The following is a 27289-nucleotide window of genomic DNA, read 5'->3' as shown; positions in this document are numbered from 1 at the left end:
TGCCTCGGCGTCAGAGATTTCAAACTGTCTGTCCCTCTGCCTGGAGTTCCGTTTCCCTGGACCTGTGCATAGCTTATCCTCCCATCACCTTTAAGTCCCTTCCAAATGCCATTGACCTACCGATGGCCAGCCCAACACCCCATCAGAAATGCCATTCCCAGCCTGCTCGACCGTCCTCATCCTTCCTCTGCTCCTTTCCCCTACATATTATCTTCTATTTATTACTCCTGCGTAGTCTATTTCCCCCACCAACCACTATGCAAAATCTACAAATGTAGCCAGACATGTCTAGCTTATTTATTGCTGTCTCACCAGAACTAGCAGTTTTCACAAACTAATTTTTTAAAGTCACCACGGAGGGATTCAAACTGATGTTGACCCATGTGTGCATGTGTGGAACCATACAGCACAGTGTTGATTTCTCACAAGAAGTGGATTTTAAACTATGCTCGACACTGTGTATCTAGCATACTGAACTTGCAATTCTAGATAAAGTCAGGTATTTCGCGAGATGGGATCCTGGCATCCTCTTTAGAAGGTTGTGTGTGTGTGTGTGTGTGTGTGTGTGTATGTGTGTGTATAGTTGTTTGTGTAGGTGTTTGGCATTCAGGGATCCTTTGAAGACTAACCCAGATCTTGCTGTCCTATTCCAACTGCAGCTCAGGTCAAAGAGAAGCCAGACTATGTAACTCCGCTGCCCCCAGGTGCTTACCCTCTGTTGGCAAGTTTGATTCCTGGAAATGACACTCTGTCCCTCACTGATGTTTTCACCTGTCTTAGCTAACCCTGTATTTATATATGTTTAAATTTTTGTGTGTGCGTATATATTTCCCCAGCACTCCTTTGGGATGTCTTCTACTCTGCAGCCCAGAAATATTTATTCCAGGCTCCAGAGATTCAATTAAAGGTGATTTGGAGTTTAGGGATGTCATAGTAATTAGAATATGATAAAATAAGGAAGAGTTTACTAAAAATGAAAGTTCTCTTTTTCTTTCTCTTATAAGCCAGAAGACACTCATTGTGTCTTATAGGACACTCTCCAAGTTGCACTAACTAGGTATTCTGGAACATATCACGTGATCTGTAATCTTGATCTTTATTCTTTCTCCCAAGGCTTAAAAATCCTGCCCTGGAGCAGGCGACTAGCAATTCTGGGAAACCAATCATTGATCTTTTTTATCTTATTATATACTTATGTCTTACATGCCAAAATAGTACCACAGTGAAGTAATATGTGCATCCTAAAATTATATCATCCATGATTTAATTATAAATTCACTACACATAAAATAACAAGAAAACAAATACAAAATTGATGTAATCTTAATGCGTAATAGTAACCTTGGTAGTACAGTAATTAATGCCCTCAGCTGCAGCCTGCAAAGTTGGGGGGGTGGCTCAACCTGTCAATCTGGAGGAGAAAGTGTTAGTGTCTTCCTCCATCAAGCTGAGAGCCTTAGAAACCATATGGGAACATGCTACTCTGTCCTATAGGGTTGCTATAAATCAGTATCTTCTTGATGAAAGTAAGTTTTCTTTGGTTTGATTTCAGGTTATTGGTTGTAAATCATCTTTATGGCCCCCGTTAAGATTCCTAATCTATAATTATATATTCTTTTGATGCTGTGATTACTAAAATCATTGATTACATTATTGATTACCATATACGGTGCTCCACCAAAATTAATGATTTATTGTCACCGCATATCAACAAGTATAATCTTCTATATTAACACTTTTAATGAATTCAAGAAAACATTTTTTATGCTGGGTGTTTCACAGACTAAATTTGTGAGAATAAATTTATAACAAAAGATATATATCAATTTTTAAGTATTCCTTAGATTCAATGTTTTCTGGAATCCCTATATTTCTCTCTTTCTGTCTCATTGTCTAGCTGTATCTCCATTATTATTCCTGTCATACTCATATAGCTTCTATACCTTTGTTCTTGATTGTTTAATTATTAGAGAAAAAAACATTTCTCTGAAAGCTCACAGAGATTCTAACTAAAGGTGTTTGTTCCCTCATATGCTTAATACCAATGAAACCTGCTGCTTTTATGTCACGAAATGACATAGAAGGGATTAAATCCAGAATCAGATTAAGAAAAGAAGAAAACGTTCTTTCTAGGGTCTTTCAAAGTAGGTGTTGTTCATCCTACTGTCTATGGCATTGGGTCTCAGCCTTCCTAATGCCACGGCCCTTTCATACAGTTCCTCATGTTGTGGTGACCACCCCACCATAAAATCATTTTCATTACTACTTCATCGCTGTCATTTTGCTACTGTTACGAATCGGGCGACATCGATGAAAGGGTCATTAGACCACCCAAAGGGGTCACACCCACAAGTTGAGAACTGCTGCTCCACAGCCTTCTCTCCAAACAAGCAGACCTTCAGAGCTGGAACTTCTGAGTTTACATTCCTCCTCTTCCACTCATGGATTAATGATTTGAAGCAAGACCATTTAACCGATCTTATTTGAACATTTGTTATATGATTTTGTCAAAAAATATTGAGAAATTTCCAGAAGAACAAACAAATCTGTCTTGGAAGACAGAATGCTCCTTAGGAGTGAGGAAGTGAACAACCCAATTTCTGGAAGGCTGTGTAGGACAGTGGGAGCCCAAACACCATCTGCAGAGGATCTAGTCAGACTGAGCCAGTAGGGGATACATTCTCAGCAAGGGCAAGTGTCCAAAGCAGCCTTCATACCAGGCAGAGACCACTGTAAACTTGATATAGGCCTTAGCCTGGTGACCACCCTAAAGACAGTATCTGAAATCGTGGTGGATGCCAGTATCTCTTAGTTTTTCCAGGACAGAAATTTCTTCCCTGACTTTTTGAATGTCAGTGGGAATCTTCTCCCTGTCACCCATTGTTTCTATCTTTGTGTTTACACTAATATGTTATTATCCTTACCACCTTAGTGCAATTTGTTTTTCATTGTTTTCTGTAGAGTTTCCTAGAGGTTAAGCACAGGAGGACAGGATATATAAGGACAATATATAAGGATTCAAGGGGATATAGGTCATGCATAGGTGGCAGATGGATGATAAGAAGGAAAATCAAATTATGAGAGTGGAAAAGGAGGGCTGAGGGGGACAAGTAAATTTGATCAGGAAAGCAAAATTCATATTGAAGGTGATGCAACCATGGGGAAGGAGGGATGCTCAGTGATAGATGTGGTGGTGATTGTACAATTCCCATTGATATGATTGAAGTATTCAATTGAATTATACATAAATTATATGCCAATAACACTGTTCGGGAGAAATAAGAAGTCAGGATGACTAGACTTCATTGCATCCACATGTTGGACATGGTCTCAGGAGAGAACTGTGCCAGGGAGAAAAATCATACTTGGTAAAATGAAGGTCCGTGAAAAACAGGAAGATCTTCAACAAGATGGTCTGACACAGTGGCTGCAACATCAACAATAGTTTACGGATGGCACAGGACCAGGCAGTAGTGTTGTGTGCTGTTGTACACAGAGTGGACACACCTCAAAACAGCAACAATGTGAGCTATGATCCCACAGACGGTTGTAGTGTGCCCATTTGGAGATTAAAGTATCTTATGAATTTTCAACTTAAAAAACTTTCAAGTGGAAATGAAAAATCTGCTTTTCTTTTAACCTTCTCAGTTCCAAGAAATTTTAAAACTTCTGTTTTCAACTAGGAGACAGCAAATTTCCCGAAAGCCCCAACACCATTTATTTGTAAGATACATTGAAATACATTAGTACATAATTTTTAAAGATGAATGAAAAACAGTTTTCTATATAGTAAAATTTTTTTTGTCTGTTTACTTCTTTATTTCTAAAAGTACAGGCTGATAACAATGATATGGTGATGAAGTGGAACAAACACAATACCCATTGCTTCTCTAGTGTCTTCACTTAGGAAACTTTGCTCTGTCTAACATTTTCTTGAAAGCATCTTTCACATCTTTGTTCCTTAAGCTATAGATCAAAGGGTTCAACATTGGAATCACCACGGTATAGAAAACTGACACAACTTTGTCTCGTTCCAGGGCATAGCTAGTGCTTGGTCGGGAGTAAATAAAGAGAATCGAACCATAGTACAAAGTGACGGCGGTCAGGTGAGAGCCACAGGTGGAGAAGGCTTTGAGGCGGCCCTGAGCAGAGCGGATCTTCAAGATGGCAGCAATGATGAAGATGTAGGAGGCAAGGATGAGCACTGTTGGAGTAATGACATTGGAGGCAAGTATGAAATATAGCACAGCCTGGTAACTCTCCTTCACATCACATGCCAACTTCACAAGTGGGGGAAGATCACAGAAGAAATCATCGATAATATTGTTGCCACAGAAGTTCAAAGTAAATGTTTCACTGGTGATAATAGTCGAGTTAATAAAGCCACCAAGATACGAAGTTGCCACAAGACTGGCACATAATCTTGGGGACATAGCCTGGGAATAAAGCAGGGGATTTGAAATAGCCACGTAGCGGTCATAAGCCATGGCAGCTAATAGATAGCACTCACTGTAGGCCAGTCCAGCAGAGAAGAAGAACTGAGCCAGACACGCAGCAAAGGAGATACTTTTGTCCTCGGAAATGCAGGTCACTAGGATCTTGGGGGCATAGACAGAGGAATACCAGAGATCCAGGAATGACAGATTCCCAATGAAGAAATACATGGGTGTGTGGAGCCGTGAATCACCACAGATCAGAGAAATCAGGGTGATGTTCCCTAAGAGACTGATGACATAAATAATGAGGAAGATAAAAAAGAGTCCTCTCTGTAACCTCAAATCGGCCGTGAACCCTAAAAGTATGAACTCCTTCACGTTGGTGAAATTTTTCTCTTCCATTGTTTGGAGGTTTGCTGAGTCCCTCTCTGTGAAATAATGAATAAATAGGTCATGAATTAAGAAATATTATCCCAAACTTCTGTTTCCCATTTTAAACATTGGAAAAAACTACAACAAAAAAACACTGCTACATGGACATTGTTCTTGGTAAGATGCGTTTCTACTGACCTGAGTCTTACTCCTTTTTTGGATACCTGGGAAATCAGTTCTATGCTATGGTCTCAAGAACTCAGTCCTTATACACCTGACATACTGTGCACCATCTTATATTATTAATCTTGTGTGTGTGACGTGAGTGATTAGAACTTTTTCCTCTGGTTGCACTTGGGATGATTGATGGCCATGTGACCAAAACACCCAATCCCACTGTCTTTGAGTCAATTCCACCTCATAGCGACCCTCTACAGGGTTTCTGCAGCTGCAAATATTTAAGGAAGCAGACAGACTCCTCTGTGTCCCTTGGAGCAGCAGGTTGGTTGGCAGTCCCAATACATCCTACAGTCCCACTGGTGCAATCATGCAAAACACACATAAAAGCAAGTTTGAAAGAATGCTCTGACAATAATCCATGCCTTTGAGTCTTTGTCTTTTTCCAGGGAATTATACAGAGAAGGTTGATCTTAATATTTTAACAGAACTAGAAGTAACTATATCTTGTTCATCTTTTCACCTCAAAACCAAGCATAAAAAGGGCCCTAATGTGGAAGTTAAGGGGGCTGAAAAAAAGACTACAGAGTAACTGTAGAGAAATGGAACTTGGGCCATGGCTACTTTTATGATCTTCAAACATATGCTGAACTAACGACACTAATTGACATAATTGTGTTCATCATGTTGATTGCACTTTACCGAGAATGAATGAGTTTTTAAACTGGCTACACTAATGGTTTCGGGGATGTATGGAGCATAGGCTCTAGCAATCCTCAGGGATGGAAGTGGAAGGTCGGACCATTGCACACATGGTAGAAGTGTCATAATCTGCTTCTTTGCTTCAACCCAAGGACCTGTGCTATAACCCATCACACTCCACCAAGAACTAAATCACTATCACCGGGATTCTGAATTGACAGGTGATATAAAAAAGTTTGCCGTACATTCATGCTTTCATGCTTTCTTATGCTAGAGGAGAAAAACAAAACCGAAGCTACTTACTTTGCCCGTTATGCTAGGTCAAATCCAACTGCCCTTGAGTAGGTGCTGTCTCGTAGGTCTCCGTTAGAGGTTTTGCAGAGCTGTAAGTCTTTATGAGAATAGATAGCCTCATCTATCTCTAGAGGGGCAGCAGATTGATTTCAACCACCAACCTTACGTTCAATATAGCAGGCCAATGCTTGCCCTAAAGTACCACCAGGGTTTATATATTCCAGCTCATGAACTTAAAATTGAACTTGAAAAATAAAGGATATTCTTGTGTTAGACAGGGTTTTGTAGAGAGAAAAAATCAGATTGCTGATAATTTTATATATGTATATTTATAAAGATAGATTTATAACACAAGAAATGAACTGTTAAATTATATACAGCTAGATAGGTATATAAGACAAGAAATGAACAGTTAAATTATAAAGCAATACAAATGGCTCAGTGCAACTCACTCCCATGAGAGAGTTTTGAGACACTGGCAGTTCTTCAAGTCTTGAGAGTCGCCGGGTAGTTCTCTGTGGAGAGATTTAGGCTATTCCAGCACAGGCAGAAAATAGCAAGGCAAGTCACCGACCGTCAGCCAGGTCACCAACCGTCAGTCCCCAGCTCCAGAGTTGTAAATTCAAATCGTGTGGTCTTAAAGGGACTTCAACTTACAGCAACACAGTCCACAGGCTAGGCGTCCCACAGGCAGTGTACACTGTAAATTGAGGCACAGAACAAGCAAGGCAGCTTCACACTGGTCCGATGATTAAAGAGAGAGAGACAAGAAAGGCGAGGTTCACCAAGACATTTATTTCTCCACCCTTCAATTAATCCCACTTGTGTTTATTGGCCAGGTTGGCACAGTAAACTAACTATCTCAATTTTCTTGGAACTTCATCAATTTGAGGAGAGATGATTTTTCCACACTTGAGTCATAGTTGTTGTTATTTATCATAAAGTCATGTAACTAAAACCAAACTAAACTCACTATCAGCAGGTTGGTTTCGACTTAGAGCAGCCCTGTAAACAGACAAGAACTGCTCTTTAGGGATTCTGAGACAATAAAGTTTTATGGGGCAGACAGTCTTCTCCTCCAACAGAGTGACTGGCGGGTTTAAATCGCTGACCTGTGGTTAGTAATGGTTATGTTCAGCCCATTACACTGGTAAAAATCTCTAATTATCATTTTCTAAGGAAACATTTAATATCAAAATCATTAATAGAGTTCATAACAACCAAAAGAAGGTTGGAAAAGTGACATTGAAGCTCTCTTCCTATTTCAAGATTATGAGTGACAAAGTGATTTTTAAGTGAAACATACGTGTAGAAGCAGTTTAGGACTCAGAATCAGAAAACGCTGATTATAATCTTAGTTGTCTGGTGGCAAATATCAATAAAACCATCCCAAGGGCACCGACCTTCTCACCTGTCTTTCTTAGTCCAATGAGACTTTATGAACTCAAATAAGATCCCATGTAATGAAAGAGTTATATCTGGGAGTCTCATTCTCTATAATTTCATAATTGTCTCATCTCATATATATTTGATTCAAATCACCAAGATTCCCAAGTGTACTCATTATTTAATGCCTCACAGGGTTTCAAAGTTCCCTCTGACAAAAACTATCCCTTCTTTTAAAAAAAAGGATATATATTTTAATCATTTTTATTGGGTGCTCTGTGGCACAATGGACAGCGCACTGGACTCCTAACTTTTCCCAACAAGTGATTCAAAAAAGGATTTTTTTATTGATCATTTTTATCTCCAAATTTCCTTAATAAGGAAATGGACAAAATATGATACATGATACACAGGGGTATACAAAACGTTTTTGTAAAATTTCCATGATGGTTTAATAACATTTTTTCATTAATGTTTTCAAAGCTCCCTCATATTGAATAATATTCTTATTTACATAGATACAAGGGATAGTTTTAGAGCTACATGAATTTCCCATTACTTCATGGATCTAAAGCTATACTTATTGGATTCAAAGTATGTTGGGAAGCTTTCTTCTCACAAAACATCAATCAGGCATCTTCCTTGACCAAGAGACCTCTATCAGACATAGCTGCCTCTGGGGGTGGACACACAGAAAGGGGCTGACCTTCTGTTGACTTCTTGGTGCCTTTTCAGGGCTTAATCCACCGGTTCTTTGTGATTTCTAGTTTGGTAATTTAATCAGATAATTATTGAATTATATATTAATAAAGAATATAAGACATCGTCCCAAAGTGATAGGCAAGTTTAATTGTGCTTCATCTCTCAAGGAGATTCTATGCCAGGAAGAGGTCAATAAAAACTAAAGCATATTGAAGTTATAAAAATATTAACCTGCTTGAAGTTTTCTACACATTAACCTGCTCTAAGGACTACCACGGTCCCTTGAATGGCAACAGTGGAAACAAGAGTAGGCTACAGATGCAGAGGGCTTATTAGAATAACATTATCTCCCAAGCACACATCTACTACGCATCTAATTCCTTGCTTTGCTAAGAGAAGATACTTGGAAATGTTTTAACTTTCTTCATCAATTACTATAAGGAAGAAAACCTTTTTCTTTATCATGGAGTATAATTATAATGTGGTTTCATTACATGGAAAAGTTATTAAATTAATGAAATCATATCTAATATTGTTATATATATATTAATTTTATAATATAACCATATTTTATAATATGGTTATATATATTAATTTTTAACCTTTTGCCTATGTTGAGATGAATCATCATTATCTCCCAGATGAATTAAACAAGTTTATTGCCATGATCATAAATAGTCATTTTGTTTGCATTTCACCTGAAACCCAGATTTTCCCACATTACCTTAGAATTCAAAATGCTTTCTACTGATTCCAAAAGAAACGTCTCAGTGGTAGCAATGCTAGGAGAACATATAAGCTTAAGCAGCCCTGTGGGATGTTCCCTGAAAGCAAAGGGGATCTTCGAGTGCAACTCTGGTGCCTTGTGACCAATTATGATGATCATCAATCTTTCTGGAAAGATGTGGAGAGGAATTGTCATGAATGCAATTGGCCCAATTAGCTTGGAAAACTCTTTTAACTTATGAGTGTCATTTATGCATTTGAGATTTAAAGAAAACTAAATCAGAAAGGACTAACTTAACAGAATTTACAACTAAAAATTATTATGAAAATATTACAGAATTGGTTTCCAGAAATGGAGTTATTGCCACTCGTGAAACTGGTTAATTTTACAAATGAAATTGAGAGGCAGAAAATGTAAAAGCCATGTGGACAGAAACGCCATATAGTTAGGGGGAATTTTAGCTCTTTATGATTTTATGTTAGCTAATTGTGGGTAGTTCAGCGAGGACAGGAAGTGTAGAATGCTAATGAAAGGATTTTTAATAGTTTAAATTCAATAGGAAGATATTAGAGAGTTTTGATTAAATGGACAGTGTAGCAAAATAAAATTTGAAGGGAAAAATTAGATCTGTCTTTATAACATGATGAAGATATGAAAAAAACAGCTTCACCAGGTGACTATTACAGCAACCCCAGGGAGCTGATGCCATTTGGGCTAGGGCAGTGGTTTTCGACCTGTGAGTTGTGGTGCCTTGGGAGTGGTAAGACCCTTTCACAGGGGTTGCTAATTCATAACAGGGGCAAAATTACAGAGATGGAGTAGCAATGAAGATAATTTTATGGTTAGGGAGTCACCACAGCATGAGGAACTGTATGAAAGGGCCACGGCATTAAAATGGCTGTGGCATTAAAAAGGTTGAGAACCTTTTTAATTTGGTAAAAAATAGATGGGTCAGATATTTAGACGTTTTATATATATGGTGGTTCTGAGAACTTTGAATGCCTAATATTCTTGAAATTTTATTAACGGTGAAATCAGTTCCTTCTCTATCTCAAGGAAATCTTTTACTCCGAAAAATAGAACAAAATAAAAATTGTTCAATGGCTTTAGCTAATGCAGTTGACTTGAAAGGATTGTCAATGTCTTCTCAGTCCACTCCCCAATATCTATCTGTCTTCCTGGTCTAAAGGATAGCGAGATCCAATCATAGCCCAGGGACCCTAAGTCTACAGAATCCTTGTCCGTGGCTGCTTACGAGTCAAGGAAAGCCATTGCCAAGTGTACTTGTGAGAACTGTTAGGACTCATCCAAGGCCATGAAGAGCTCATGGTAGAGCCAGTATGATAAACTGTCCTTGTCATGTGACTTGCATGTCTTATATTTTTTAGCCCTTCAGCCTCCATCCTCCTTTCACCTGAATGTCTTTTGCTACCAATTTTTACTTTGGGGTCCTGTGTTAGTCTGGGTACTTCGGAGAAACAAATCCACAAAAAATTATGTATAAGAGAGAGTTTTATATATAGGTTAAGTGTGCATCAAGAAAACACCCCAACCCAGTGCTGCTCAAACCTACAAGTCCAACAACAACCCATATGTCCAACACCAGTCCACAAAGTCCTCCTCCATCTCACAAAACAGACATAAAGATGCCGACTGCAGAAGGAAAGCCAAGTCAGTGAACTTGTAAGCATCTCAGTGCTGGCAGGAGTCTCCACACAGCAGTTCCAGCACCCAGGGCTGCATTTGGATAGGTCCACGTGGCTTCTCCTTGGGGATGTCTTGCAGGAAGTCAGCCTTGCAAGCTGAAGCAGGGAACTGCTAAGGCAGCTGCACCCTGGTATGACCATCACAAAGCAAGAGACCTGAGAACTAGAAAGGCGAGGCTCACTGAGCCATTTATCCCTCCGCCCTTCAATCAATTCCACTTGTGTTTATCAGCCAGGTTGGCACAATAAACTAACTCAGGTCCCTTGATAGTACATACAGTAAGGAGCTCTGGTGGTTCTGCTGGTTGGATCTACAAGTCAACTCATTAACTACTCCACAGATCATTGATGAACTTTCGTGATCCCACATAGATTTCAAGTCTTGAAAACCATAAGTAGCTGTTCTATTCTGCCATAAAGGGACACATTGAGTTGGATTCCACTGGTCACCATGTGTGGGTTAGGATCATTTTGATATTGAGCTGGTTTTAGCATTGGACTCCTTACTGAAAGACAAACTGTTACTTGCCATTTCACACTATCAGTCACTCTAGGGGAGTAAGATGCATATCTTCCTTTAAGATGTATAGTCTCAGAAACACTTGGGAATAGTTGTACTTTGTCCTGTAAATCAGAATGAACTCTCTGATTATCATTGTTATTAGGTGCCCTTGAATTGGTTTGTATTCATAGTCATAGCCCTAGGCACAACAGAACTAAATACTGCCTGGTCCACTCTGCTAGCCTCACAATAGATACATCGGAATCCATTATTGTAGCTATTGTGTCAAACCATCTCATCAAGAATCTTCTTTTTCACTGCCCCATTCACTTCACATTTATAAGTACAATGTTCTTTTCCAGGGACTGATAACATGTCCAAAGCTTATAAGGCAAAGTCTCACAATTCTCATTTCTCAGGAGCATTCAGGCTATACCTATTCCAAGGTAGACTTGTTTCTTCTTTTGGCAGTCCACGGTACTTTTTATATTATTTTCCAACACTGCAATTCAAATACATCGACTCTTCATCACTATTCCTTATTCAATAGCCACTTTCAATTCATATGAGGCCATTGAAAATAGCATGGATTAGTGGGACATAACTTAATACTCAAAGAAATATGCTGGTTATTCAATACTTTAAAGATGTCTTATGCAGCAGATTTATCCAGTGCAATGTCATTTGATTTATTTATTTATTTGGCTGCTTCTACCATGAGCATTTATTGTAGATCCAAGCCAGACAAAACCCTTGACAGCTTTGATATTTTCTCTGATTATCATGATGTAAACCTATTGGCCACTTCTTAGGATTTTTTAAGTTGATTTATAATCCATTTTGAAGACTGTAATCCTTGAACTTCATCAACAGCTGCTTCAAATTCTCACTTTCAGCAAGCAGGTTTGCGTCATCTGCATATCTCAAGTTGTTAATAAGCTTTATTCCAATCTTGATGTGGCATTCTTCTTGATATAGTACAGATTCTCAAATTATTTGTACAGCATACAGAATGCATAAGTATGATGAAAAGATAAAATCCTGATGTACATATGTCCTGATTTTAAGCAGTGTTTGAGCAACTCCCTCTTGATCCATGTACAGTATGAACACAATGAAGTGTTTTGGAATTCTGATTCTTTCCAGTATTATCCATAGTTGGTTATTATCCACACAGCTACATGCCTTTGCATAAGTGTTAAAACACAAGTAAATATTTTTTCTATTATTATCTGATTTTAGTCAAGAGTCATGACAAATTGGCAATAATAACCTATATTCCACATCACTTATGGATCTAACTTGAACTTCTGGAAGCTTCCTCTCAATGTACTATGGCCACCACTGTTTAATGTTCCTCAGCAAAATTTTACTTGAACATGATATTAAGGATGTTGTCCATTAGTTTCTGAATTTTGTGGGGGTCACTTTTCTTTGGAGTGTTTATTAATGTGGATCTCTTGCAGTTGTTTGGCCAGGTATCTTTTTTCCAAGTGTCTTGGCTAGACTAATGAGTGCTTCCCTTGCTGCGTTGGCATGTGCAAAAATTGCAATAAGTATTCTGTGAATTCTTGTCCCTTTTTTTCTGGTCTCTAATCCCTTCAGTGCAACTTTCAATTCCCCCATCAGTACAATTGGCTCTTGATCATGTGCTACCTCTTGAAATGATGGAATGTGGTCTAGTTCTTTCTGATATAACGACTCTCTGCTTTCCTACCTCTTCCTTGGATGCTTCCTGCCTGGTTCAGTATTTGGCCGATAGATTCTTCTGTAGTGCAAATCAAGGCTTACATTTTTCTTCAGTTCTTTCAGATTAAGATAGGCTGTGTCCTTTTCTAAGGTCTTTGCACATTTCGTTATGATACTTCACTTTATCTTCTCAAACTCCACTTTGAATTTTTCTGGTCAGCTCTTCATCATTTCTTCCTTTAGCTTTATCTACTCTTCAGGGAAGAACAGGTTTCACAGTCTCTTCTGACATCCCCTTTGATCGTTGTTTATCTGTATTCTGAAATTTTTGTTTCTGCTTGTATTATATCCTTCACATCACCCCACTGTTCTTCAGGTATTTCTTCATTCATGTTCAGTGTTGTCAAGTGGAGTACATTCAAGGTCAAAATCTGGCTCTTATGAAATTGTTTTCATTTTTTTTAACTTTGACTTGAACTTATATATGAGAAATCAGTTGTCTGCTCCCCAGTCATCTCCTGGTCTTGATTGAGTTGTGGATATTGAGCTTCTCCATCATCTCTTGCCGTAAGTGTAGTCAGTTTGATTTCTGTATTTCCGTGTAGAGAAATCTATTTGTATATTTATTTTCTGTTGTTGTTGGAAAAAGGTATCTGAGATGTAGAAATCATTATTCTTGCAAAATTCTATCCTATGATCTCCAGTTTCATCACCAAAGCCATGTTTTTATTACCAAAGTCATATTTTCCAACTACTGTTTCTTTCTTTTGGTTTCCAACTTTCATGTTCCAATCACCAATAATTATAAATGTATCTTGATTTCATGTTTGATCAATTTCAGACTGAATACATTTTTAGGTTTATTCAATTTGTTCCTCACTAGCTTTTGTGTTTGGTGCATAAATTTGAAAAATAGTTGTATTGACTTGTACATTATCCTATCATGCAGAGTATTTTGATTCAAGATTGTAAACCATATGATATCTAATTTAAAATAGCCAATACCAGTCCATTTCAGCTCACTGTTCCCTTTCATTTTGATGACTTCCAATTTTCCTAAATTCATATTATGTACACTTGAAGTTATAATTATTGATAAATATTTCCAGCTATTTGTTCTCATTTTATTTCCCCATCAGCAAATAAAGGTTCTGGAAGCTTCCCTTCCACAGGCTTTATTCCATCCACATCATTACAGTCAACTCTACTTTAAGAAAGTTGTTCGTCTTCAATTATATTTAGAATACCACAACCTGAGGGTTCATCTTATGGTGCTCCATCTGACAGTGTGTCCCTATTATTCCTGAGGTCTTCAGCATCTGGCAATGTTCCACTGCATATAGTCTTGAGTAATTAATGCCACAGAAGTGGACAACCTATTTCTTCTTCATGGTCATTTTCATAGTCTGGAAACTGCCAAAATCTGTTCACCTTGGTTTGGCCCTGCTGGTATTTGAAATATCAGTGACATAACTCATAGCATCTCTTATAGACTAGTAGTCGACACTGGCAGTTTAGTGGATTTTTGAAATATTTTTAATCATAAGGAGTAAGTTTTAGAGGTATAATGATTAAGCACTCTACTGCGATCTGTAAAATCAATAGTTTAAACCCAACAAACATTCCATGAGAGAAATATGTGGCAGTCTCCTTTTCTAAAGATTTACGGCCTTGAAAATTTTGGGGGGGCAGGTCTACACTACTCTGTAAGATCTCTACCCATTAGTTGTAAGTTTCGTTCACTAGGGAGTATGTAGATAGACTCCAAGGAGCCCAGACATGTGCCATGGGAATTTATTAGTATACATATGTGTTTAATTGTTTGCATAGCTTTGACAGGATTTCAATAGGGTACTTGGCTCAGAACCTTTACCACAGACTTCATGTTTTTAGTCCTCATGATAAATGCCTGTAGAGTGAAGTTGACACTCCCTAGAATAGATTTTACAAAAGAAATATGATCTATAAAGGTGTACTGCCTGAAATGTCTTTATATTTTCAGGGACCTTGATCCTCAAGGTCAGCGGTTCTCGACCTGTGGTTCGTGACCCCTTTGGAAGTCGAATGACACATTCACAGAGGTCGCCCGATTCATAACAGTAGCAAAATTACAGTCACAAAGTAGCAATGAAAATAATTTGATGGTTGATGGGGTGGTCACCACAACATAAAGAACTGTATTAAAGGGTCAAGGCATTAGGAAGGTTGAAAACCACTGCTCTAGACATAGCTGCTGAAAATCATTGTTGGCCAAACCATTTTCCATTCTGTTCTTCTGAAAATAATTAAAGGAGGAAAACAAGCTTTAAATTGTATAAACACTGTCAAGGGAAAGCTTTGAAGCGTGCATTAGGCTGAGGTGACGAGAGAAACAAATCCAGTAACACTCATGTGTGTATATGATACAACTTTATATCAAGCAGTAGTTATATATCAAGAAAAAATACTAGCCCAGTTCATCTCAAGTCCAAAAGTATGTTTGTAGACCATAATGACCTCCTCAAACTCATGTAGTCACGTGCTATGATGCAGAATGCAGACATTTCACAGAACAGTATAGATCCACAACCGGTAGAAAATATTGTAGGGTTCCAGCACCTCTCAGGGTGGTCAGCAAACAGGAAGGTTAACATAGTAAAGAAAGGCTGGCCTCCAGAGCGCTATATCTATAGGTCACACTTCCAAGTGAGTGCATCAGGCTGAAACCTGATTGACAGGCTAACCTCCACCCCTATACTCTTATATATCTTCAAGTTGACATGAAATTATATAACTACCACAGTAAGATTATATTGATATTTCATGGCAGATATTGTTAGAAAAGAGAGAGAAGACACCCCTAAATGAAGGATGAATAGTTTTCATATGAATTTCAAGTAAGAATGATTGCGTCCCACAAATGAGAATCCAGGAGAGATAAAACCCTCAGGACCAGTGCTGAGAGTGGCAATACTGGGAGGGTGGAGGGGGAACTGACTACATGGATCTACATATAAACCCCTCCCTGGGGGACAGACAACAGAAAAGAGGGTGAAGGGAGATGTCAGACAAAATAATAAAACTTTATAAATCATCAAGAGTTTAAGGGAGGGGGGAGTGGGGAGGAAAGGGAAAATTGAGGAGCAGATACAAAGGGTTCTAGTAGAAAGCAAATGTTTTGAGAATGATGATGGCTACAAATGTGCTTGACACAATGAATGGATGGATGGATTATGATAAAAGTTGTATGAGTCCCCAGTAAAATGATTTTTAATGGTTCCTTTCTTGAAAAAACTTATGCTCTCCTGAGTCAGATAAACAGGCTGGGTGCTCACCAAGCCCATCTACTCGCAGGAAGACTACATTTCCCAGAATCTCTTGTGTGTTAGTCTAGTGAAGTGACATTGTACAAAAGGATTCTCCTTTGCACTCAGCTGGACTAGATGGTAGTAGAGTTTGATCTGTGGCTCTGTCACTCACGCCAACTGGTTGGGTGGGGCTGTGTCAGTAGGGAGTGGGACACACTAATGGAATGGACTGGTCAAGTTTCGTTGCCGTTCCTCTGTGTATAAGAGAGCCATCTAGAAAGCAGTGGAAGACAACCTGGGGTCATCCATCCAAGAAGAGCCAACAAGGGAGTGCATTCAAGGTCCCTGTGTACAGTTTGGGAGGCTGCGAGAGAGGTACCAGAAGCTTCTCGTGAAGCAGAGCAAAGGAGCCACCCAAAGACAGAGTAGAGCTACCGAACACCTAAGGCAGAGTCCATGAGGCTGTAGGGCAAAGTATCAGGCAGACTAGCCAGACCACAGAACAAGGCAGAAGCCAAGGGGTCATGTGACTAAAAAGCTGAGCTATGGTTCAGGGAGAGGCATGGGTCTGATCAGAGCATACAGGAGCAAATGAAGAGGGAAGGAGAGGGAGTGGAACACATCCTGGCCCACCAACACCCAAGGATGATATTGCTGCTATGCCTGACAATAGGGATGACCGCACCATGAAACAACACATCCTTCACTGGTCCATAACACTATGAGTGACAACACTGAAGACACAGTGTGGGAACTGGGGTGAAACACTAAGGGTTTTCAACAGAGCAGCAAGGGGAGCAATGCAATGAAGTCCCTGAGGAATACCAAAAATAGATTTTAGGGTCAGAGCGTAGCACCCCATCAGACTCAAAAAGAAAATACCCCTAAAGGTCAGCAGACAGACTTGGGACTATTTATAGGCTTCCTTTTTTATGTCATGGTTTTTTTTTTATTGTTCTTGCTGTTTTGTTTTGCTCTGTCTTGTTTTTGTGCTTATTATTGTCTCTGCATGTCTGTCTAGATAAAATAGGTGGGATAAACAATCCAACTCTGGGCTGGTGTGAAGATGGATTCTCTTTCTCCCTTTTTTTGTCAGTTTTCTAGTACGCTAAGGCAATGTGATTGTATTCTGATCAATAGGCTATGCATAAAAGTAAGCAATATCACATGTTTCTGACCATAAAATTCCAGACATCACTACCTACCCTCTTCGGCAAACCATGGTGACCATATATTGGATTTAGGAGCATCAAAAGTTAGAAGGAAATAGATCATGAAGATTCTGTATTAAAGGAAAATAAAATTTTCAAAATAGTTTAATATTAACATGATCTATCCCAATTAAAATAGTTTTGAATATTTATTTAAAATCAAACTTATGAATATGTGTGTCTGTGTCCTCTACCCAATGAAGATTGTCATTGGTTTAAGAGATCAAAAACAAATAAAAATGCAGTCACTGATGTCAAATTGAGGAGCCCTTATGATAGTGGCTAAGCAATTAGCTGCTAATAAACAGACAAGCAGTTGAAACCCACCAGCCATTCTGCCAGAGAAATATGTGATATTCTGTTCCCATAAATATTACAGCCTTGGGAAGCCTAAGGGACAGCTCTACTTTGTCCTACAGGGCTACTGTGAGGCACACTGAAACCACTCCACGGGTGCACTTCAGGTGGCTCAGTGGCACAATGATCAACTTCAGTGGGGGAACCCTAGTGGTGTAGTGGTTAAGTGTTAGGCTGATATTGTGTTGGTTGGCAGTTCAAAATCACCAGGAGCTCATAGGAAAAAGCCTAGGTTTTGTACTCCCGTGAACAGTTATAGTCTTTGAAACCCACAGGATGTAACCAGGAGTCATTATTGACTCCAGGAAAGTGATTTGGGTTTGGTCGGGTTGTTTTTGTTGGATTTGGTTCAGTTTAGTTCGGTTTGGTTGGTTCCATTTGGTTTGGTGGAGGAAAACCCTATGATTCATAGCCACTTGAGCAGAGTTTTGTTCCATTTGCATGGAGTTGCTAAGAGTGGGAGATCAAGTAGATGACTGCTAACAATAATCCTAGAACAGAGAATCTAGTGATAAAATATTGTAATTACAGAGAGGTTGTAATATAATATTTTTAAGACAAATTTGAATTTTAAAACTCTTAAAGGGGGCTTATCATTTTTTGGAATGAATATTTTTAATCTTTATTTTCCCTGAACAGTTTTATTGGCATATAATTCGTGTATTATACAATTTAATAGTTTAATTACATTCTTAATGAAGTGGAGGGGGATTGCATTTTCGATCATCAACTTTGCTCAACAGTTCAAACCATTCCTCAGCTCCCAACCCTGCATTCTACCTCACCCGTCTCCCACCCCCTGATTTGAAGGGGAGCTAGCTGGATATGAAGTGGGAAATTGAAGGGATTTTATCATAGTTCTTCTATGCGTTTTTCCCATCTTGTGGTGGATAAATGTAACACAAAGAGTCAAGCATCTCCCATAGTCAGACTCTCCTAAATATTTTAATAAAACTCACTACCCTGAAAGCTATTGTTTCTGAACATATCCTCCATCTGGGTCTATACACCTCTGGGGCAGTGTTTCAACATAGCTGTTTTGACAACCTCAAGGGATTCAAATCATGTCCTTTTTAAATGTCCTTTGAGCTTTGAGAATAATGAGTATAAAAGGGCAAGATCAGAGTTATAAGGGTTGCAGGGTGGATAATGGGGTGAGGTTTCCCTATGAAATTCCCCATGGGAGCTCTTGCTGCCCTGAAGGGATGAACATGTGGGTTGTCTTGATGAAGCGGGGCAGCGGAGGGAGGAGGGGAAGAAATCCCTTGGCACAACTTTGCTGACCTTTTCAGAACCAGAAAAGTTATTCCGTGGGATTTTCCAACTCTCCTAAAGCTTCTTCCTACAGTGCCTCCCATCATGATTCTGTGTTGTTCAAAGAAGTCTGTCAAATCTCTTTTGGAATCCCATAAAACAGTCACCAAAACCTGACCTGACCTCTCAGTTTTGAATGTAACCGGCTCAGTAGATCCCCTTGAAAGTCATTGTTTTGATTAGACCTCGCTCCCTGGATCATACTGGTAAAACCAAAACTCCCTAGTTATCATTAGTTCCATAAACTATATGCATTTACTTAGATCTTGTTTAAAAGACTCATGGAAAAATCAGTTCTTTAAGCGAGCAGATCTTTGAATAATGTTTCTGGCACCCATAAAACCAAACTATTTTTGAGACATAGCTGTTCATTGCAAGTTGAAACTGGTAAACCGTGTGAGAGCTCAATTTCAGTATCTCTCTCTACTGTCTTCTTCCATCGATGTCTGGGCCTCAGCTACTGTTTCTTCATTTGTGGAGGTTGGCCGTCTTCCTTCTCCTGGCTCTTCTTCTTATGTCACTTGATCCACGTAAATTAACAACATTTACGCTGTTTGGGGCAGTATTTCCATAAATCTGAGCAAAGCTTAGATGGTTTAGAAATATGTTCACTTAAGTTGCCGTTATGTGTGCATAAGCAAATGTGGTGAAGAAAACTGATGGTGCCCGGCTAACAAAAGATATAGCATCTGGGGTCTTAAAGCTCTAAGATAAACAAGTAGCCATCTAGTTCAGAAGCAACAAAGCCCACATGGAAGAAATAAACCAGCCTGTGTGACCATGAGCTATAGAAGGGATCAGGTATCAAGCATCAAGGAACAAAATATCATATCATTGAAAATGTGGGTTAGTGCAGAGTGGAGACTTAAAGTCCATTGATAGCCAACCGGACACCCCTTACTGAAGGGTTGTGGGGAGGAGATGAACCAGTCAGGATGCAGGGTAGCAGCGATGAAACATATAACTTTCCTATAGTTCTTAAATGCTTCCTCCCCCCACTCACCCACTATCATGATCCCAATTCTATCTTACAAATCTGCTATACCAGAGGATGTACATAGATACAGATAGCAACTGGAAACAGAGAATCCAGGATAGATGACTCCTTCAGGACCAGTGCTAAGAGTGGCGATGGCTACTGGGTGGAGAGAATGTGGGATAGAAAGGGGGAACTGATTACAAGAATCTATGTATAGCCTCCTCCCTGGGGGAGGGACAGCAGAGAAGAAAGAGAGGGGATACATCGGACAGTGTAATATATGACAAAATAATAATAATTTATGAATGATGAAGGGTTCACGAAGTGTGGGGAGTGGGTAGCAAGGGGGAAATGAGCAGCAGATATTAAGGGCTCAAGTGGAAGGCAAATGTTTTGAGAATGATGATTGCAAAAAATGAATATATGTTCTTGACACAATGGATGTATGTATGGATTGTGATAAGAATTGAATGGGCCCCCAATAAAATGTTTTTTAAAAATTTTAATACATGAAAAAAAAAATTGGCATGAGCCCTAAGCATTTTTACCATAGTCCAAAAAGTATGTTTTTGAAGGCGCTCTGACAGGACTAAGACAGCATATTATCAAGAGAGTTTGCATGAAAACCTCCACTGTTTGAATACATTTTGTTTAGAATGGACCTGTGCATGGTGTGAAGTAGATCCTTAGGAGCAATACTTTTTGCTCTACCATCTTTGTACAATTTTTCAATTAAAAAGCTTAATAGTGAACAATAAATAATCAAAGTATTCCCACATATCAACTTGTTTGTTATGGTTTGTAAAAAGGTGAAAATAATTTTATATGCCTTTTCATTGCCTTATCTGTATCTTAAATTTTTGTACCGGATATCTAATTATAAGTAAACTCAACATTTCAAGTCTTCTCTCTTAATATGGATCACTTTCTATAAGCTAGTAAAATGTTTTCCTTTTCACATATTTCCTAAATTACTATGTCATTTATGAGGGGGATTCAAAAAGTTCATAAAAATGGAATTAAATGGTATTAGAATTTTTCCATGAGCTTTTGGAAGACCTTTCATATATTTATACACCAATAGAAAAAGTGAAATGCAATATATAATCAGATTAATTTATAGCTCTATCGATTCAAATGTATATATCAATAAACTATCAATGAGAGAAAAGGTTCAGGGAAATTATTTGTTTAAAAAAGGTTGAATATAAAACATAGTGAGATAGAGGAAAAGAACAAATGTCTATTGCCTTCAGTGGCCAAAGCTATTCATTTCCCTTTATTGGCTTCATCAGAAAATTCTAGGAAATATTGGATCATTTTAAGGGAAAAAATCTTTTACTATTCTATCAAGTGTTCTAAATTTCAAGAAAAACACATTGTCTTTTAATTTTGGGGGGTTTTTTAACCAGAAGATCTTTTGAAGAGTCATGAGGTAAACATTAGATGGTAAATATTTCTTTTCCAACGTGAGAATTATTTCTTTTCATCTTCCGTTCTCACTCCCTTCTCCTTTCATCTATGTTTCCTTCCCACTACTCTTCATTCTTCCATCTCTCCTTGCCCCCTTTCCTTCCTCCATTTCTTTATTATTAGCAGATATAACAGTGTAGTATGAGAAGTAATTCCTCTAGTTACAAAAAGCTGTGGCAGTTGCATAATCTCCTGTCAACTTGCGATGTGGTGGAGTCTAGCTTGTCAATCAGGTCTCAGCTTGATGATCTCATTTGTAGGTGCTATAAAGATAAATAGCTCTCTGGAGGCCAGACACAATCTCTCTGCTTCGTCTTCCTGCTGACAAGACACATGGAGGTACGCTGATGGAACCAGAGCCCTGGAGCTGGAGGAGCCACTTGGAGTCACATGCCAGTGCTAGATACTTCCATGGCCACTGGATCCACAAGACTTTCCAACCACTGGCCTATGATCTTCCTGCATCTGGTGTCGTTACATGTTTGCATAAGTCTTAAGAGGAATTTACAGACTGGTATCAGACATATGGGCTAATATCAGACTTATGGACTTCATCTGGATTGGGCTGGGATATTTTCTTTAGATACAATTACTCTTCTATATAAAGCTCTTTCTTGTACACATATGAGTGTCTCCGAGGACTTATTTCTCTACTCTACCTGAACTAATACAAAGACCATGTTCTAGATGTTCTTCTAAATGGTACTATGACCTTGAGCAAACCACGCCCTCATTCTAGTTATTAGTTCCCTCAGCTATCGAAGAAAGAGCTCAGTCCAGATAGTGTCTCAGATCATTTTCAGATTTTCAGATCCAAAATTTCTGTGACTCAATAAAACTGGATTCAGAGCCTGAATTACCAAAAGTTAACTTTTAAAGCAGAATGCTCGCTTAAACTGTTCTTGCTAGTCTGAGGTGGAGGCTCCAAGGGCCAACAGTTATTACCCATCTCCTTTCTTAACAAGATGCCATGGGCATCGTTAAGAATGATTGTGCACTCAGAGACCGGGCAATTACCAAACTTGAGAGAAATTATTCTCCTCACTCCTAAGCAAGTTTCAGAGGAACTAATTAATCAAGACAGTTTTAGATAAGCACACTTTCCTGAGTGATAATTAGTGTTCAGCCCTGAAAATTAGCTTCGCGGGCCTCTCAAAGCTCAAGTAGCAAAGAGGGACTGGACATGATAAATTGGCAAGGACATGGCACATTGATGCAGGGAAGGAGGACTGCTGTCCAGCATCATTGGTTCATGGTTACAGTGCTGTCTTCTTGGGGTTTGATTCCTTACCCTATGAAAGTAAAAAAGGCATTCTGATTTAGCATAATTGGAAAACTCAGAAATTTAAATTAATTTATGATCATTGGAAGCTGTGGGAAACACTGCAATTCCATGTGAAGTTGATGCACAAGTCTTGTTTTACTTTGTTCTGTTTTTTAACAGAAGAGCACATCTGAGTGTGAACACCAGCTGTTGGTCTTTGAGTTTCATAAGAAGGTTAAGTAAAATACCTACAAGGGAAAATGAATTGGAGAATGCATGTGATGCACCTGGAACATAGCGAGAGCTCACCCAGTGCTCAGTGTCATTGTTATTTAATGACCACCATCCTTGTCTCCTCTAAGATAATACACTAGACCCTACTAGTCCCTCTCATTTCTAATCCCTCTTCATTCCTCACCCCCCTATACAAAGCCATTTCTTGTGTAACCCTACAAAGTCAATGTGTCCATCCTCAATCCCTTTTTACAACTTCCTAATCAGACTTTGACTGAAACCATCTATCTTTCCATTCATATCTCTTACCACTTTTCCTGAATCCCACCTATCCCAGACCCTGTCTTGTCACTATATTTTGTTTAAGCTGTTATCTCTACCTGGTGTCATTCCCACCACTGCTGTATATACCAATCCTATCTTTTCCACCCATCTAAAATACAGCCTCCTTCATGAAATCTTGACTGCTTCAATCTTTGCCTCTGGTTTACAAAATGTTTGGTGCTTTTTGATTGTCAGTTCACATATAATGTTGGGTCACTTTAGGATGTTCTTAGAAAGTGCTCATCTTTGGAGAAGAACATTATACATGATATAGTCAACTCAATGCTACTGAGTCAATGCTGCATCATAACAATCCCCTGTGGGTTTCTCAGGCTGTAACTACCTGTTGGAGATTGTTTTGAACAGCCCATCATGTAGATTGAAACCCAGCAAGAAACCACTACACCAACAAAGCTCCAGTTGGTATAGTAGAGAGTCCGTTTTTTAAAAATGGAGAACCCTTAAGTAGATGTATTAACACAATTTCTGCAAAAATTAACTCAAGCATAAACATGAATGTAAGTATGTCACAGGACCAGACAATGTTTTCTTTTTCTGTACATAGGTTTGCTATGTACAAAACTGACTCCTTTAACAACACAGGCTATATGAGCATTTGCTTGAAGATTATTCCTTGTTGGTTCTAAACTGGGATGATTTGGTTGAGACTTTTCATTGAGGAACCCTAACAATTAATATCTTAAATCCTCTTTGCACATTTAGTCAGAACTGTAAAAAAATACCAGCTTCCTTTGATATGCCAGTTTTTCATTTTTTACATATGTAAATATGTATTTTTAAAAATCATTTTATTGGGGCTTACACAACTCTTATCACAATCCATACATACATTCATTGCCCTCATCATTCTCAACCTTTTACATTCATTGCCCTCATCATTCTCAAAATTCGCCTTCCACTTCAGTTCCTGGAATCAGCTTGTTTTCCTTTTTTCCCTCCCCCTCCCAGCATGCTCTCCCCTCCCTCATGAACCCTTAATAAATTATAAATTATTATTTTAGCCTATCTTACACTGCTCGGCGTCTCCCTTCACCCACTTTCCTGTTGCCCATCCCCAAGAGAGGAAGTTATATGTAGATCCCCGAGATGGGTTCCCCCTTTTCCCTTCCCTTCCGGTATCCCCACTCTCACCATTGGTCCTGAAGGGTTCATCTGTCCTAGATTCTCTGTGTTTCCTGATCCCAACTGTACCGCTGCGCATCCTCTCGTCTAACCAGGTTTGCAAGGTAGAATTGGGGTCATGATAGTTGGGGGGAGGAAGTGTTTAACTAGGGAAGGTTGTGAGTTTCAATATTGTTACACTGAACCCTGAGTGACTCATCTCTTCCTCAGTACCCCTGTGGAAGGGATGTCCAGTTGTCTACAGATGGGCATTGGGTCTTCATCATGCACTCCCCTCATTCACTATGATATGATTTTCCCCCCAGCCTTTGTTGCTTGAAAACTGGTCCCCTGAGCCCTTCATGATCACACATGTTGGTGTGCTGCTTCCATGTGGGCTTTGCTGTTTCTGGGCTAGATGACCGCTTGTTTACTTTCAAGCCTTTGAGTTCCCAGATGCTATATCTCTCAATAGCTGGCCACCATCAACCTCCTTCGCCACACTTACTTAAGCTCACATTCGTCTTCAGCGCTTATGTGGGAAAGGTGATCACACAATGATGGTTTTGTTCTTTGATGTCTACTACATGGTCCCTTCAACACCTCGTGTTCACTTAGGCTTGTGTGCTTCTCTGTGGGCTTTGTTGCTTCCGAGCTAGATGACCCCTTGTTTTCCTTCAAGCCTTTAAGACCCTAGACACTATATCTTTTTGATAGCCAGCCACCATCAGCTTTCTTCACCACGTTTGCTTATGCACATATCTGTCTTCAGCAATCATTTCGGGAAGGTGGGTATCATGGAATGACCGTTTAGGTGAGCAAGGTACTATTGTATTGAGGGAGTGTGCACGAGGAGGCCCAATGTCAACCTGCTACCTTCCCACTGGACCTATAAATATATGCACATAGGTATATTTCCCCCATAATCATAAATATATTTACATATGTACATGTCTGTATTTAGGCTTCTATGTATGCCCTTTGCCTCCTACCCCTTTCCTCTATTTCCTTACGCTTTCCTCCTGTCCCACTGCCATGTTCAGCCTTCATTCTGGTTTCAGTAATTCCTCTCAGTTAACTTGCGCTTGGTCACTCCCTACAGTTCCTCCCATGCCCTCCCTCCACTGGTTTTGAACCACTTGTTGTTCCCTTGTCTCTGGATTGGCCAACCTCTCCTCCCTTCCCCTGCTTCCAACACTCTCATGTCTCTCCGAACCATTGATCCCCTTATTTTCTTCTCACATTGTTTGTCCAACCTATCTTATCTAGGTGGACCTGCAGATATAGTAATATGTGCAAAAAATGTGAATGGATATGCCAGTTTTTCTGTAATTCAAACAATGTATTTCTTTAAGTATTTCAAAATTGCCTTGAGGTGGATTGTTTTTCTATTTTCCCTTCAATTCAGTGTTATTAATGTTGAAATAATAGTTTCAAAGGATTCATGATTTTACCAATAAATAAGGCTATTCTATAATGACTAGTAACTCACGAATCTCAATGTTTTAAACTACCAGGCTCCTGGAGGGTACTAAAATGAAAGCATGCCTTAGGAGCCAGAGTTGACTTGGCAAGTTCATCTGAGTGAACAGAGGGTAGCTGGGAGCAAGTCAGAAAAGGGCTGATGCAGAATTTCATGTAGTTACAAGGGGACTCACCTGTGAGTGTTAGTGGTGCATCATCTGAAAACAGTATCCAATCATGGAATGCAGGTGTGTTTGAATCAGAACGGACATCTTTGAAAGATACTACTTTTAAACTAGTAATAGAAATTTCTGGAGCATCTAAATAAAGTACAAACTGAGGTTTTTATTCATTATGCTTCATCCAAATGGGTTTGCTGATGGTGATTTATGTTTTTATATACATCAGGACCAATGGAATCTAACATACAATGTATATTCTGCTGTCTTAATATCAATTCAGTCTCTGCTGGATGAACCAAATCCAAACAATTCAGCCAACAGCCAGGCAGCATAGCTTTATCTGGAAAACATGTAAAAAAAAAAAAAAAGACTTTCAGCAATTTCTGAACAAAGCTGAAGTGGCATACAATAGACAACTGGACTGTTCATCTTTTTCAACACTGTTTAGTGTAACATACCTGTCAGGAGAAAGCCTTATAAACATTAAGTGTCACAGGTATTAAGGGTTGTATAGAAAAGACAAGAAAAAAAGAGGAGAAAGCTCAATTTAGAACCTACAAAAACTTGCATTGTCTTTATTCATGTACCTCATTCTGCAAGGCAGATTTTGCTACATAAATTTGTAGTATATCTTGTTTGTTTTTCCAAATGTATAACATTTGTGTGGAATTTTCATGATCAAATATGCACATTTTGGAAATCTATACTTTTTTCAAATATTGAATGCCTTATTGTTTAAATCCTCTTTTTAATTCATTCAATTTTTAATTGGAAAAAGAGCACATAGAGCTTTTTTGCATATGAATATTAGATGTAAAACTTAAAAATACATAACTTCAGTAGAAAAATAAAAAAGAAAGCAATTTCTTGTTCAAGGTATATTAGGCTTGCATTTCGTGATTTCTGTGTCCAAGGGCTCTGTGATAAGTAGGTTTATTGTGCCAACCTGGCCAATAGAAATATGTGGGATTAATAGGGTTACAGTTTGATTGGAGGCAAAGATATAAATGGCTCACAAGCCCTGCCTCTCTCTGTTGCTTTTTGGTGATTAGACCAGCATGCGGCTGCCTTAGCTAGGTCTCTGCCTCAATTCGTGAGCTACACTACCTGTGGGACACCCGATCTCTGAATTGTGTCACTAGAGCTTGAGGTTCCTTCAAGACTTGCATCAAGACTCTCCTGGTTTATACATCATGTGAGCTTGGGACTGTCTGATCCTGTCTTCTGGCTGACTCTTGGTGACCTGCCATGCTGTTTGCTGCTTGTGGCCAGATTTCCTGCATTGCTGTATGGAAGAATCTGCTGTTTGCTTCCTTGACCTTGGACCAAGTAGCCCCCACATGAGTTGAAATACTTCCAGTATACTAACTGTTCCACAGAATTGA

At 39.0% G+C, this 27289-nt stretch overlaps 1 protein-coding gene and 1 pseudogene across 1 annotated transcript; one reads left to right on the top strand and one right to left on the bottom strand.

The window, feature by feature from the left end:
- Positions 1 to 3899: 3899 nt before the first annotated feature.
- On the bottom strand, positions 3900 to 4838 carry LOC142445683 (olfactory receptor 9G19-like). The gene has a single exon (XM_075547620.1). It carries the CDS (start codon positions 4836 to 4838, stop codon positions 3900 to 3902), a length of 939 nt encoding a protein of 312 aa, XP_075403735.1.
- A 131-nt stretch (positions 4839 to 4969) lies between these two features.
- LOC142445682 (ubiquitin-conjugating enzyme E2 B pseudogene) lies at positions 4970 to 26301 on the top strand (annotated as a pseudogene).
- The last annotated feature ends 988 nt before the right edge of the window (positions 26302 to 27289 follow it).

The sequence above is a fragment of the Tenrec ecaudatus genome, chromosome 4 (genome assembly GCF_050624435.1).
Source record: "Tenrec ecaudatus isolate mTenEca1 chromosome 4, mTenEca1.hap1, whole genome shotgun sequence".
Classification (NCBI taxonomy): domain Eukaryota; kingdom Metazoa; phylum Chordata; class Mammalia; order Afrosoricida; family Tenrecidae; genus Tenrec; species Tenrec ecaudatus.
Note: the sequence above shows the minus strand (reverse complement) of the source record. Positions and strands in the feature narration are given on the sequence as shown.